Here is a 15,531-nt window from a genome sequence, read left to right as displayed (position 1 = left end):
TGGCACACAGACCTGTAAGTGGCCCCTTCAGACTGTCAAGGGTTACACTGTGATTTGTCTGGATTTATCAATCTCTTAGGAATCCTCCAACTCATTTGAGATGGTCTAAAAAGAGAAAGAGGGAGAAATGCATGTGGATTGTTTAGGAATCTTGGCAGGGTCCAAATGCTAATTCTCTGAAACAATATTATACAGCTTATTCTCTTCTTTCCACTGGAACAGGTTCACAGTGGAGACATTTCCAAGGGAGCCAGCTTTTCAGCTGTAGGGCTTCTGCAAAGAAATAAAATAAAAGGAGGGTATTATGAATGTGCATGGACAAATGTTTAACAGAATCCTTTGCAGGTTGCTCAGCCAAACTGGGAACGGGTCTGTCTCAAAAACAGGTCTGGTAAAGGTATTTCCAGCATTTGCCATGAAGCGTTTGAAAGATATTCATTTCACGGAGGAAATCTAGACAGGGCTGTGGAGGTTTGGCAAAACAGTCCAGCCTGGAAATACATCTGTTGCCAGGGATCGGTTTCGATTATTGCATTGATACGTAGTTGGCAGGTCAGACAGAAAAACAGGATCAATTCTTCAGTAGAAGGTGGCTCTTGCTAGGGGTCGGCAAGGTTTACCTCACCTGGGTCAGTTCACTCCAGCGGAGATCCCTCTGTGGGCCAGATTGTATGTGTGTGAGAGAGAGAGCACCCGCAATTTCCAGCGTCTGTGTCTGCGCAGATGTAATTTTTGGCATCTGCGTATGCATAGACGCGATTTCTGGTGCTGCGGAAGCGAGTCCCTGTGCCAGTTTAGCGCAGTGCACAGGGACTCGCTGAGCAGGCGGTTCAGTTTGGGGGTGGCTTGTGGGCCGGTTAAACGACCCCCATGGGCCTTAGGTTGCCTACCCCTGCTCCTGCTTGATCTGCATCCTGGGCCTTGTCCTATGGAAGAACGTTCCAGGAAGTAACTACGAATGGAAGGCATGCTGGTTCCTCACCAGGAAGAATCTCAGCTGGGGAAAGTATTGGCTGGTGGAGGGGCCTGGTATTGAGAACAACGCTTTCTATCCTGTTCTGGGGGAAAGCTCCTTGAGCACTTATTAGGGGGTCCTTGTTAAGATCAGTGATGGGATCTTCCCCTGTGAATGGGGCTGAAGGTCAGTGGTACAGCATCTGCTTTAAGAACAAAGAAACATAAGAAGAGCCTGCTGGATCCGGCTGGTGGCCCATCTAGTCACAGAATCATAGAATCGTAGAGTTGGAATGTACCCAAGGGTCATCTAGTCCAACCCCCTGCAATGCAGGAATCTCAGCTAAAGCATCCATGACAATCCAGCATCCTGTTCTCATGGGGGTCAGCCAGATGCCACGGATTCAGAGGGCATCTCATACCGGGAGAAGAATGTTTCTTCTGAAACAGCTCCTTTGACATTTCTACCTCCTCAGAAGTCACAGCACCAGGAACTTTTCAGTCTTAAGACAATATGGACTCCAGCTCTGATGCCATAATGGACATCTCCCCCCACCCCCCACTGCCAGACTCCAGAGCTTCTAAAATAGGCTGGGCCCTTTTAAAAGTGGATGCCCCACCCATTAGGGGCTAGCTGTTCAAAGGTCTATTTCAGGCATCCCCAAACTGCGGCCCTCCAGGTGTTTTGGCCTACAACTCCCATGACCCCTAGCTAACAGGACCGGTGGTTGGGGATGATGGGGATTGTAGTCCAAAACATCTGGAGGGCCGAAGTTTGGGGGTGCCTGGTCTATTTAGTGCTCAGTCTGGGTTTGCTGGTTGTTAGAACAACATCCAAGCCTGCCTTGGCTGATGGCCGATCTAGGTGTTAATTGGAGCTATCCAAGGTACTCCTCACCTTGCTTGCTTCTTTTTTGGAATGTGACCTCTGCTTTGCCTGATCTTCCTTATTCGCCTTGCTGGGACTTGACCTAACTTTGCATGTTGGATTTGGAAGCGGAGCTAGCAGTATATGATCTGGTGACCCTGTACTGGGCGCCTAGCTCAAGCCCCCCCCTCCCCAACCCTAGTTCCCCCAATGAGCCAACTGTCTAGCACAGAATGGGCACCTGCAGCATTAAAACTGTCTCAGACAATGGCCAACTGAATCCTACTCAGAGTAGGCCCATTAAAATGAATAGATTCAGACAGGAGTGCCAACTTGACCCTGCAACCATGGGTGCCTGGGGCCATGGGTGCCATGCAACAGGCATGGCCCTGGCACCAAAATTTGTGGGTGCCCTGCCCCTTCATGGGTGCCCTGCCCCTTCAGCCTAACCCACCTCACAGGGTTGTTGTGAGGAATAAATGAGGATCTGGAGAGCCATGCACACTAATTTGAGCTCTTTGGAGAGAAACAAGGTGAGATGCAAATGCAGTAAAGGAAAAAAAATGAATTCCCCCAAACAGAGCTGACATTTCTGAACACATTTTTTTAAAAAAATAATAAATCTGGAATTTTGATTGTGACCCTTTTCAGGTTTTTAAATTTGAAGGACACCCCCCCCCCCCATTTATAAAACATCCCTTCCACCTCATTTGAAAATCAATATGAATTTGCAAAAGTCAGAATTGTATACCTTGTTCCTACCCCCCTTAGAAACACCCTCAAACTCAACAGCACGCCTACACTGTGGATACTGCAGAATTAGGCTGTTTTGTTTATAGTTGCAGTCAAAAGCCCCACTGAGTGAAGTTGCTTCTGATTCCTTCCTTTTCTCTCCTAGAGTTCTTGCAAGTCTCTGCAGCCAAGGGAATCCCGGCAGCTCTCAGGGTGGCCCCTCCAGGGTGTTGGGAATCTGCTTCTTGACTGGTCCTTTCTCCACTCCTCTCCTCTCCCTCTGCACCTCCTACAATTTATTCCCTCCCACTTCCTTCTCAAGAGCTGCTTCTGTCAGGGAGCGAAGAACGGCTTGTGGGATAAGCAGAAAGCTGTTCCCCCCTCGGAGTGGAGCTGCCACTCTGCCTTGGCATCTCAAGTGGATGGTTTGGGTCGGGTACCACCAGAAACTTCCACCACCCACATGGACTTCTACAGAGAGCTGGTGGTAGCCTGGGCTATCGGCCTCCTATCAGGTAAGGCAGGCTGTGTGTGGTGCTGAATCTCATACAGGAGCATAGCAGTGCACCGTGGTGGGTGAGAAACGCAATTCAGGAGAAAGAAAGTGCTTAGGTCAGCAAGAAGACGCGGTTGCCAAATTTTCATTATTTTTATTTTTATGTATGCAGCAACTGAGAGATTTGCCTCCAATGCATGTAATGATGGAGCGGTCTGTGTCTCCTCCACTTTTAAAATGCAAAGGGTATAAATTCTTGCAAAGTTTCAGAGGGAGGAAGTCGAGAAGTTATTTGAATCTCAAGTATATTAAGCTTTTGGCACCTGGACCCAGTTCCGAATGTTTCAATCTGCTTCCTTTTTAAGCTTTTCTTTCCCCCCACAAGCAGCAAAATGAAGTAGCTTTGTTTTGCATTTTCCAACTTTCAGAGAGTCTTTCTTTGCTGAAAACATTTGCACTTGATGGTACCCATTATTATGTTTAGGTGCTGAGTCCTTTTATTTATTTTAGAAGATGCAGCCTGGCCCCCACATATGGTTTGATGCATGGCTGCTGGTCTGCGTGTTGAGTTACAGAAGAGGAGGGAGAGGATGAAAATTTGCCTCTTTGCTGGCTGCATTCCTGCAAACTTAAAAACTCTGTTATGTATGGAGGGGGCCGAGCTGATGGAAGGGGAGACGTGTTTGCTTCAGTTATGTTTGACATCGTTCTGTGCCCAGTTCCAGCTCAGAAGCAAAGGGAGGGGATGGAGGGAGGGTGTTCTGCTGTGATATTTTCAAACAAAAGAGAAACTTTTCCAGCTTGTGAGTGGAACTGGGGCTCTTGAACAACCCCAGGGCTTTAGGAGGGGTTCCAGTCCATTACTATTTCTGGGAATGTTTCAAATGTAAATATGTACCTTTCTCCCAAATCGAACAAAACTGGCAAGATCCGAAGGCAGCCACGGCAAGACAAAGTGTGGCTGATGGAGAGAGCTGGTATTGCGCTTTTCCACGTGGACACGTTGCTGTGTTGTGCCTGCCGCAACCCAGCTGCACGCAGCGACGGGCTAGCCTTTTTCTTCCATTCGGTTATGACTCTTGCTGTGCTCTTTGGAGAGGTTGCCCTGCGCATTACACCCCGACAATACTAACTAGACAGGAAAGTAGGAATTTTGTGTTTTCCTCCTGCATTTAAAGGGACTCAGCTGTAAGGCTGCAAGTTGGCTCCTTCCTTTTAATGTTGCAGTACCATGAAACTTGCTCCCAGGAGGCAGTGATGCCCACCAACCTAGATGACTTTAAAAGAGGATTGGACAAATTCATAGAGGAAAGGGCTGTCGGTGGCTGCAAGCCATGATGGCCATGCTCTTTCTTCACATTCAGAGGCATGCTTCTGAATACCAGTTGCCAGCAACTACAGAAGGGGGGAGGGATATTGTGCTCGTGTCCTGCTTACGGGTTTCCCAGCAAGCTCTCCTCCTATTCTTATGGAAGCCTAGTAAAACGTTGAATCTGAAGGATAGGTGGAGATTTGCCTGGGACTGGCTTGAGCTGCATTGGGCACTGTCCTACCAGTAGGTTGGGAGTGGTCCCTTTCGATTCCACACTTCCGATGTTATCGGAACCACCTGCCAGGAGCTGTTGCCACTGCCCCAAGTGGTGAAGTGCCAAACTGCAGCCTTTTCAGAGAAGAACCTTCTGGGCTTTGGTCTGGCTCTGCCCATCAGGCTAGCTATTGGTTCCTCTAGGGCAGGAAGGAGTGTATACTTCCTGTCTCAGTGGTGCCCATCTTGAGAGCTTGGTCAGCCTGTCCTATGGTGTATGTCTGGTTTTGGTCTTTGGTCTTGAGTCCATGGATATCTTCTGGTTCTGCCTTCTGATCCCAATTGGTCTTTGGTCCTGCCTTCTGCTTCCTGGCTCTCACTCAACACTGGTGCCCAGGATAATTTGTGTCCAAATGTTCCTAGCTGGAGACGTTTCATTCCTGCAGTTACTTAGATCAGTCTTTGGCCACCTGGGGGCGTAGTTCCAGAATCATGATAACTTAGGACAGGTATGGGGAACCTGTGATCCTCCAGTTACAGGTAGGTAGCCGTGTTGGTCTGAGTCGAAGCAAAATAAAAAAATTCCTTCAGTAGCACTTTAAAGACCAACTAAGTTTATATTTTGGTATGAGCTTTCGTGTGCATGCACACTTCTTCAGAAGTGTGCATGCACACGAAAGCTCATACCAAAATATAAACTTAGTTGGTCTTTAAGTTGCTACTGAAGGAATTTTTTTATTTTGCTGTGATCCTCCAGACATTGACGGACTCCAAATCCATCCAACGCCATCCTGCATGGCCAATGAGCAGGGATGAAGGCAGCTATAGCCCAGCAATGTATATTATTCTTGTCACAGTGGTGCTCAGTATCTACAGTCCAGCGATGGTAGCTATTAGCCATGATGGCTACGCTCTGCCTCCACATTCAAAGACAGCAATGCTTCTGAATACCAGTTGCTGGAAACTGCAGACAGGGAGAGGGCTCTTGTGGTCGGGTCCTGCTTGTGAGTTTCCCATTGGTCCAGTGGCTTGGCCACTGTGAGAATAGGATGCTGAACAAGATGGGCCATTGGCCTGATCCAGCAGGCTCTTCTTAGGTTGCTCCTGCTGATTATTTACAGAGTGAAACCAAAAACTGGGCAACACGTTACCAAATTCAAATGGACAGAATGCATTTACAACATATGTAGTATCAAAAACTACAGAGGTCAGGTCCCTGCCCCACAGAAGCTTACACTCCAGAGTTTGGCATGGGAGAAAGAACTGAGGAAAGGGAAGGAAATGAAGGCCACAGCTATACAGAGAAATGCAATGTGGCTGTTTCAAGTTCCACATTCTTTAATTTACTTATAAGCTTAGTTGCAGCCAGGCCTGGGACCTCTGGGGTTGTGCCAAAGGCTTAATGGAAAAGGTGGTTTTGTGGAGGGACGTGGAGGAAGTAAGAGAGGCTTCATCCCAGCCTGGGCTGAAATATCTCAGGAAAGTGTTTTTCTTAGCAATGCTTGAATATTTTCATTTGGAGGGGGGGGGATCTTTCCAAACTGTTGGAGAATTTCAGGAATCCCAGAGAATATTCTGTAAAATGCCACCACCACCCATCTCAAGTTCTCTGCCTGCGACTGAAGCTATGGATCCCGTAGTCCTTGTCTCTTAGCCCACAACTTCTTGCATCTGCGAGCATAAACTACCAACAGAATTTCATTCAGCACTGGAAGATATTTTTCTTGAGAATTCATCATTTTTCTGCTATTCCAAAACCGTTTGATAGTTTTGCCTCCCTCCAGAGCAAATTTAACGAACCCACCCCACATGCATACAATTTTACTGCCCTGAAAAATGGATGGATGGTTTTTTGGGGATTGTACTGTTGTTGCATCAACGCAGATAAAAGGAAGTCCTTCTTCACCCAGTGCATAGTTAAACTACAGAACTCACTCCCATAGTAGGCAGTGATGTCCACCAACTTAGATGGCTTTGAAAGAGGATGGGACAAATTCATAGAGGAAGATAAGGCTGTCAGTGGATACTAGTGGTTGGAGGCAGTAATGCTTCAGAATACCAGTTACTGGAAAGCACCAGAAGGGAGTATAAATCAGTAGAATTGTAGAGTTGGAAGGGACCCTGAGGATCATCTAGTCCAACCCCCTGCAATGCAGGACTATGTAGCTGTCCCATGTGGGGTTCAAACCTGCAACCTTGGCATTATCAGCACCACGTTGTAACCAGCTGAACTATCCAGGCTCAGATGTGCCATTAGTTGTTACTGCTTTGAATTTTATTGTGCTGTTATCGTCCTTAGTTGGTCATGCAAACTGTGATTCTAAATAGGGCTTTTTAATAGGGTAGGGGATGATTTTTTTGGAACCAAGGGGGCTGTGGCCCCTCAAAATTTTGCAACCGCTGGCTTGAAAGATACTGTTGGGTCCTTTAGTTATACTCTGAGGAAGTGCCAAGTTTGAGGGGCATTTTGCCCTCTGGGGTCCCACTTCTCTGCTTCCATGCTGTCACAGCCTGGCTTTTAAAAAAACCTTTGTTTTTAAATTGTGGTACCAATACTTTTTTCCTCCCTGGCTGACTAGCTGGATGAATAAGTGTTAACCAGGCAGGCAAGGTGGTGAGGGAAAGTCTCACTGCCCACAGATGCAGCAACAGCCAGCTGTGCCAATGGTCCAACTACTGGCCATTTTAATTTAAACAAAACAAAACAAAATTCCTTCCAGTAGCACCTTAAAGACCAACTAAGTTTGTCATTGGTATGAGCTTTCGTGTGCATGCACCCTTCTTCAGATACACTGAAACAGAAGTCACCAGACCCTTATATATAGTGAGAGGGTGGGGAGGGGTATTACTCAGAAGGGTGGTGGGAATGGGTGATTGGCTGATAGGTGTGGTAAACATGTGGACGACTGTTAACGATTGCAATTGGTCTTACAGAAAAAAAGCAAGGGGTGAGATGGCTAAAAATAGCTTTATCATGTATAATGAGATAAGAATCCAATGTCTCTATTCAGACCAGGTCTCTCCATGGTTTTAAGTTTGGTAGTAAGTTGCAATTCAGCAACTTCTCTTTCCAGTCTATTTCTGAAATTCTTTTGTAATAATACAGCTACTTTGAGATCTTGTATAGAATTCCTGGGAGATTGTTCTCCTGCTGGTTTCTCTGTCTTGTGATTCCTGATGTCAGATTCCTGATATCAGATACCCCTCCCCACCCTCTCACTATATATAAGGGTCTGGTGACTTCTGTTTCAGTGTATCTGAAGAAGTGTGCAAACACACAAAAGCTCATACCAATGACAAACTTAGTTGGTCTCTAAGGTGCTACTGGAAGGAATTTTTTTATTTTGTTTCGACTACGGCGGACCAACACGGCTACCTACCTGTAACTTAATTTAAACAGTGAGACCAGCAATCAGGCCCCATCTCTGGGGTTGTGGGGCCAATGAGGATTCTGGAGGACTGCAGGGGTGAGCCAATCCCCCTCAAGACTCCCTCATGCTACTCTTATTGACCCCATGACCCCAGAGGAGGTAACTGATAGCATGAGCTAGCTGTCACTCTTTTCCCCGGCATCAGAAATGTTTTTAATTAAAACAGGTGGGCAGCTGGAGGCTTCCTGTCATGGCCTGCTAGGGCACCAGCTGTTCTGCTGTGAGCACTGACCTTAGCAGAGGCAGGTCAGGGCAAAGGTACCCTGGACAGCTCCGTGCAGGGCCCAGGTGTTGCTTCAGCAACAGGCAGGCTGAACCTTACATAGCTGCTGCAGCTCTGTCCCAGTAGCTAGACTAGAGCAACCATCGCTGAGTGGTTCTGCTTCATGAAAAGGGCCCCAGCCTTTTCCAGCAGATGTTTGATCTCCAAGCAGGGCTGGGAAGGATGCTCCCTTTGAAACTCTGGAGAGCAATGGCCAACCAGTGGAGACAAGGGATGGGCCAATATTCTGACTGCAGCTCCCTGTGTTCATGTGTGTTAAGGGAAACGTGGTAGCTCAGTAGAAAAGCATCTCTTTTGCATGCAGCTAGTCCTAAGTTCAAATCCCAGCATCTCCAGGTAAGGCTGGAGCTGCAGCCAATCCTGAGCAATATGGACCAATGACCTGCTAGAAGGCAGCTTTCTATGTTCCACACCTACTTCTCTGCCCAGAGAAAGATACCTGCAAAATTCTGTGGCCCCAATTATACCCTCCCAGAGACCCTAATATTGCAACCTTATTGCTGGTAAGATTGACCTTTATTATATTTGGGCCGGCTAATTTAACCATTTGAATTAATGTCAGTATTTAATATTTCTCTCTGTTTTCTGAAGAGTTTCTTCTGGTGATAATATTTAATGTACTTCCTGTCTGATTAATGATATTTACCATGTATGTTAAAATAAAACTTAATAATAAGAACAATAATAACAATAACAATAACAATGATAGCAACAACCTTTAGACCCCCAGTAGTCACACATATTAGCTTTACTATTCCAAGACTGTTCAGAAACAACCCCAATTCAGGGCTAGGCATTGACATTTATTATAAACAAATCAGACCAATATGTCAGCATAAATTAATCCCTACAGAATTTCCACTGGCTTGCTCGGCCCAATTTGAACTTTAAAACTGCTGATGTATGGATTCATTGTCCATAATTGTGCATGTCACTTTCTACAATTTATGTGGTTCCTCAGTAGCGGGATAGATCTCCTCTTCTTAAAGGAGTTGCTATAGTGACTTGTTAATAAATACTTAAGTTCCAACCATTACGTAGATGCTAGGAAGGAAACGATCTCTTTTTCATAAGCATACTTGCTCACTCTGTTAATTCTAGGCACTCCCCACAGAACCGTCCAAAATTTAACAAGGAAAAAAAGAAAAGAAAAAGGGAGCTCTTTAAAAAAATGGGAACAGAGAGAGGTGGGCAGAGCAACCCAAAGTTACTCAGTACAGTATTTTTAGATTCACATATGGAAGTGAGTGGGTTGAAATCCTGATGATCGCAAGCCATAAATTTCAAGTCTGAATGGCATGTTTGGGGTGAATGTACATCCTTAAGATTCCTGTAAATGTGTGATTCATTCTGAAGAGTGGAACATAGGAAGCTGCCTTATGCTGAATCAGACCCATTGGTTCATCTAGCCCAGTATTGTCTACACTGACCGGCAGCAGCTCTGGGGTTTCAGGCAGGGAATCTTTCCCAGCCCTACCTGGAGATGCTCATGGGAATTGAATCTGGGACCTTCTGCATTCATGGGAGATGCTTTCCACCACTAGAGGACCAGGCACCCCATTGAGTGCCAAAAGAAGTGGGGATTCTAGCTGGGAGGATGGCTGCATTGCGGCAGCTTGCCAGGAGAGGGCGCCGGTTTATTTGAGTGCCACTTTCAGTGTTGCAGGTGGAAGGCAGCACTGCAGCAGCCAGCTTATCAGCAGTCAGGTGACACAAAGGGCCAATAGGATTCCACCTAGCCCTATAAAACCTGAGTCTTAGGGATGGCTCCTTGCCATTTGCTCCTTGCTGCCTGCCCTGAGCTTGCTTTGCCTCACCTCCAGGCACCTAGCCCTTCTGTGACGTATCACATGGCCACCAGCAATTACTCCTTCTTACAACACATTATATTTGTCGGGGACAGGAGGCGGGCAGGTGTGGAGGACTCCCTGGTCCTGAATGGGGTAACTGTGCCCCTGAAGGACCAGGTGCGCAGCCTGGGAGTCATTTTGGACTCACAGCTGTCCATGGAGGCACAGGTTAACTCTGTATCCAGGGCAGCTGTTTATCAGCTCCATCTGGTATGCAGGCTAAGACCCTACCTGCCCACGGACTGTCTCGCCAGAGTGATGCATGCTCTATGGTAGTTATCTCTCGCTTGGACTACTGCAATGCGTTCTATGTGGGGCTACGTTTGAAGGTGACCTGAAAACTACAACTAATCCAGAATGCAGCAGCTAGACTGGTGACTGGGAGCAGCCGCCGAGACCACATAACACTGGTCTTGAAAGACCTACATTGGCTCTCAGTACGTTTCCAAGCACAATTCAAAGTGTTGGTGCTGACCTTTAAAGCCCTAAACAGCCTCGGTCCAGTATACCTGAAGGAGCATCTCCACCTCCATCGTTCTGCCCAGACACTGAGGTCCAATGCCGAGGGCCTTCTGGTGGTGACCTCGCTGTGAGAAGCCAAGTTACAGTGAACCAGGCAGAGGGTCTTCTCAGTAGTGGCACCCGCCCTGTGGAACGCCCTCCCACCAGATGTCAAAGAGAAAAACAACTACCAGACTTTTAGAGGACATTTAAAGGCAGCCCTGTTTAGGGAAGCTTTTAATGTTTAATAAATTATTGTATTTTAATATTTCTGTTGGAAGCTGCCCAGAGTGGCTGGGGAAACCCAGCCAGATGGGCGGGGTATAAATATATTATTATTATTATTATTATTATTATTATTATTATTATTATTATATCCCACTATTTCCTCCAAGGAGCTCAAGGTGGCATACGTGGTTCTTCCCCTCCTGAATTGATCTACACAACAACCCTGTGCAGTAGGTTGAGCTGAGAGGCAGTGACTGGCCCAAGGCCTTGCAGTGAGCTTCTTCCTGGTTGCGTGTGGGATTCAAACTCTGGTGTCTCCCAGTTCCTAGTCTGACATTCTAACTAGGTCACACTGACTCCCTTCGCACCTTTGGCCTTTCCCTTGAAAGCAGGATGATGCCTTGGTTTGTTGGAGCCATCCTCCTGTCATCCAGAGGAAGAGAGTAAAGGTGTGAGCAGGCAGAGGAAGTGTTGCTCCTTCCCACTATCCCTTTGGAAGGGGGAGGGAGTGTACCCAGAAGGTGTTGTCAGGAGCCCTACCCCCTGCCCCCTAAACCCTGGAACCAGCCCTGATTCCTAGTGTGGGTTATAAGTTCTCTCATGGCCAAAGATAAAGCATAGCCATTGTCATCTGGGCAATTCAAAGCCGTCCTCCTGGTCACACACACACATACCCAACTCTTTTAAAAGCAAAAGCATTTGTCTCTTTGGCATGAAGAATTTGCAAACTGGCACATTTAATGGTTTTAACAAAAGTTGCTCTGGATGGAGAATCAGAAATTGAGAACCTTCCCAAGGAAGAACCACATGAGTTGTTGGATGGCTATACAAAACGTGAACTCGATGGTTTGCAAAAGCAAAAATCATGGAGAGGGATAGCTCTATCCATGGCTACTAACCTCAGTGGTTTTGTACTGCCTTCGGAGTTGCAGGCAGTATAACTCTGGAATACTTGCTGCTGGAATTAGAAAGAGCAGAGAGTGCTGTTGCACCTGTGCCCTGTTTTGTGGGCTTCCCATTGGGGCATCTGGTTGGCCACTGTGAGAACAGGATGCCTGACTAGACGGGCGCCCTTTGGCCTGATCCAGCAGGGCTCAGCTTGCATTCTTATGTGCTCTGATGACGTTCAGCCCTGGGGGTTTCCCCCTCTCTATTGCCCCTTGCGACTCTCCATAAATACTCCAAAATCAATACTTGAAGGAAAGGTTAATTCTAGATGCTCAGAAGCTGCTTTGCACGGACGGTTGGTCCAGTCTAGCTCAGTATTGTCCGCATAGATTGACAGTGGCTCACCAGGGTTTCGGGCAGCGAATCTTTCCCTGAAGATGCTGCTGGAGATCAAACCTGTGACCTTCTGCGTGCAGATCAGGTGCTCTCCCATTGAACTATAGCCCTTCCTCTGGAGGGGGCAGGCAACTGGCCACCTGGAGAGGATAGGAGGGTCACCCTGCAAGAAAGAGGGTGGTTTCCTTGCCTTATTGCCAGGTATCCCCAGCCAAAATATGCTATGAGGGTTTTCCGAAAGTCCGAGTGAGGAAAAACACCCATCAATCCTCATGTCCAAATGATGGCTGTGAATTCAACTCAGGTTTTATCCCTTCTCTTCTCTGGGCCAAGTCCTTTCTGTTTTGACAAAGACCAGACATTGCCTTGGTCTCTTTTATATTTCCACTATATTATAAGACAGCAATTAGATATGGCAACTAACATTCTTTTGAATCTCTTCATTCATTGCTGGCTGCTTAAAGATCATTCCAAGGGGCGGTGGAGAAGAAGAAAGGGCAATATTTCTGGTTTCTCCTAAATCAGGCATCCCCAAACTTTGGCCCTCCAGATGTTTTGGACTACAGTTCCCATCATCCCTGACCACTGGTCCTGTTAGCTAGGGATCATGGGAGTTGTAGGCCAAAACATCTGGAGGGCCACAGACAGGAGGATGCCTGTCCTAAATCATACTGTTATATATCACCCCAATCTCTGAGCGATGAGATAATCCAGGGGTTCCAGACGCTTGCCCATGTTCAGATTCCTTGGAATGTGAAGGTTAGGGGAGACTGTGGTGTCTTTAGGGTATATGATTTTATTTACGTATATATACAACCTGAGCATAGGACAGAGAGGCTCACAGCATTAACACCCAACAGATCTTGCCTCTCTGTTGGTCACAGCTTTGGATACAGCACAAAGCAAGCATGCCTCTCTGTCTCCTGCTTTCAGCTCAGCTCACACACCACTCTCTGACTCTTGTCACTAGGTGAGGGAGTGGAAGAAATGCCCACCCTATCCTTTAGTTGTAGCTCTTGCAACCTAGCTAATTCTTTTGGGATGCTGATGAGGACACTTAAGTGGCCAGCTCAGGGCAAACTTGTCTTACTAGTTCAGCAATAGAATCCTCTATTAAATTCTAACCCACAGTGAGTACCTGATCTCATTTGGAAGGGGTGCAAGGGCATCATTCCGACTGCCCTCCTCCCCTCCGAGCCCCCAACAATACAAAAGCTGGAATGGTGAAGTGGGGAGCAGCGTGAGTCGAAGGGGCAGAGCTCAGTGATAGAACATCAGCTTTGCATGCAGATGGTCCCAAATTCAAATCCCTGATGGCATCTCTGTGGGGAGCTGGGACCTGGGAATGTCCCTTGCCTGAAGCACCGGGGAGCTGCTGCCAATCAGTGTAGAAAGTACTGAGCTTGATGGACCAATTGTCTGAGGGTGAAGCAGAACAATCAAGTACCTTGTGATCCTTGACAGCCTCACTCCTGTCCCTTTTAAATTTATCCTAGTGTTTTGAAATGTTTTAACTTGCAATGGCTCACTGGAAGGACAGATCGTGAAGCTGAGGCTCCAATACTTTGGCCACCTCATGAGAAGAGAAGACTCCCTGGAAAAGACCCTGATGTTGGGAAAGATTGAGGGCACTAGGAGAAGGGGACGACAGAGGACGAAATGGTTGGACAGTGTTCTCGAAGCTACGAACATGAGTTTGACCAAGCTGTGGGAGGCAGTGGAAGACAGGAGTGCCTGGCGTGCTGGAACGTGTCCAGAAGAGGGCAACCAAAATGGTCAAAGGCCTGGAAACGATGCCTTATGAGGAACGGCTTAGGGAGCTGGGCATGTTTAGCCTGGAGAAGAGAAGGTTAAGGGGTGATATGATAGCCATGTTCAAATATATAAAAGGATGTCATATAGAGGAGGGAGAAAGGTTGTTTTCTGCTGCTTCAGAGAAGCGGACATGGAGCAATGGATTCAAACTACAAGAAAGAAGATTCCACCTAAACATTAGGAAGAACTTTTCGGCAGTGGAATTTGCTACCCAGGAGTGTGGTGGAGTCTCCTTCTTTGGAGGTCTTTAAGCAGAGGCTTGACAGGCATATGTCAAGAATGCTTTGATGGTGTTTCCTGCTTGGCAGGGGGTTGGACTGGATGGCCCTTGTGGTCTCTTCCAACTCTGTGAATCTATGATTCTATGAAATTCTGTCACTTTTTATACCACAACTATTTTGGGTTTGCAATTTTTGTTTTGTTGCACTGTAGTGCAAGAATTCCCCCCACCCCCCAGATAGTAGTGTGATAACATTGGGGAAGCATCACCAGACAACTAATAAAGCAGAATGGTGTGTGGATGGTCCAATATAAATCCATCACTAATGCAAAATCACTGTATCAGTAACATAGAATCAGAGAACTGTAGAGTTGAAAGGGCCCAAGTATCATCGAGTCAAACCCCATTAAATACAGGAATAACAACTAAATCCCTGACAGATGCCCACCAAACCTCTGCTGGAAACCCTCCAATGAAGGAAAGTCCACCTGCTTCTGAGGTTGTCAATTCCACTGTTGAGCAGCTTTTACAATCAGAAAGCTCTTCCTAATGTTGGGACAGAATCTTCTTTCTTGTCAATTGAATGCATTGGTTTGGGTTCTATTCTCTGGAGAGTAAAAAAACAAGCTGGCTCCATCTTCCATGGGATAGCCCTTTGGATTTTTGAAGATGGCTATCATATCACTTCTCAATCTCTTCTTCAGACTAAACATACCCAACTCCTTCAACCATTCCTCATAAGGCTTGGTTTACAGATCCTTGATCATCAAAATAAAAAGCATAAAAACCCACCAGTCTTCACACAACCTGAGTGGGTTTCATGAGAAGCTGAAAGCTTCCAGATTCTCTGTGCCCCCACCCCCACCCCACCCTATCTATATCTATAAATGTAAAATGTGCATGTTTGTGGGTCTCCACTTTTCTCCAAAACCGCTTGACCAATTGCATTGAAATTTTGACACAATGTTCCATGTGAATATGGGAGTGTTTGCATATACTTACATTATACAGATCTCACACCTATCACAGGTAACAACATACTTTTTGGGAAAAACAAGACATTACCCTCTAGCGACGACTCCACTGGTACTGCAGCTTCCAAAGTCTCCCTCTCCAAAGCAGCTCAGCTCAGGTTTCCAGGGAATCCCCGCTGGACAAGAGCGAAACTGCAGACTGAGCTGAGTGGAGGTGGGGTTCGCCTGGGTGGGGGGAGGGCGGGACCAAAACAACTTTCCATAAAAAAGGTGGAGAGCCGCACGGATGCAGAAACCCCCAACGGACACAAAACCAGCAGCCTTAAGGAGGGGAGACAGATGAACAAACTGTGGGGGGGGGGGTGTCAAA

General features: G+C 46.8%; 1 protein-coding gene across 2 annotated transcripts in view; it reads left to right on the top strand.

The window, feature by feature from the left end:
* The first annotated feature begins 2,895 nt into the window (after positions 1-2,895).
* The window catches only part of ITGA11 (integrin subunit alpha 11), a 100,262-nt gene continuing 87,626 nt past the window's right edge, over positions 2,896-15,531 (top strand). For both annotated transcript variants that reach the window (XR_009558515.1, XM_060282367.1), the window contains exon 1: positions 2,896-3,069. Coding sequence is in view for 1 of the 2 variants with exons in the window: in XM_060282367.1 (XP_060138350.1) it covers positions 3,018-3,069 (52 nt within the window). In the remaining variant the exon portion in view is untranslated. The remainder of the gene's footprint in view (positions 3,070-15,531) is intronic.

Source organism: Zootoca vivipara, chromosome 14 (genome assembly GCF_963506605.1).
Source record: "Zootoca vivipara chromosome 14, rZooViv1.1, whole genome shotgun sequence".
Lineage (NCBI taxonomy): Eukaryota > Metazoa > Chordata > Lepidosauria > Squamata > Lacertidae > Zootoca > Zootoca vivipara.
The sequence above is the reverse complement of the archived record's forward strand: the minus strand, read 5'-3'. Positions and strand labels throughout refer to the sequence as shown.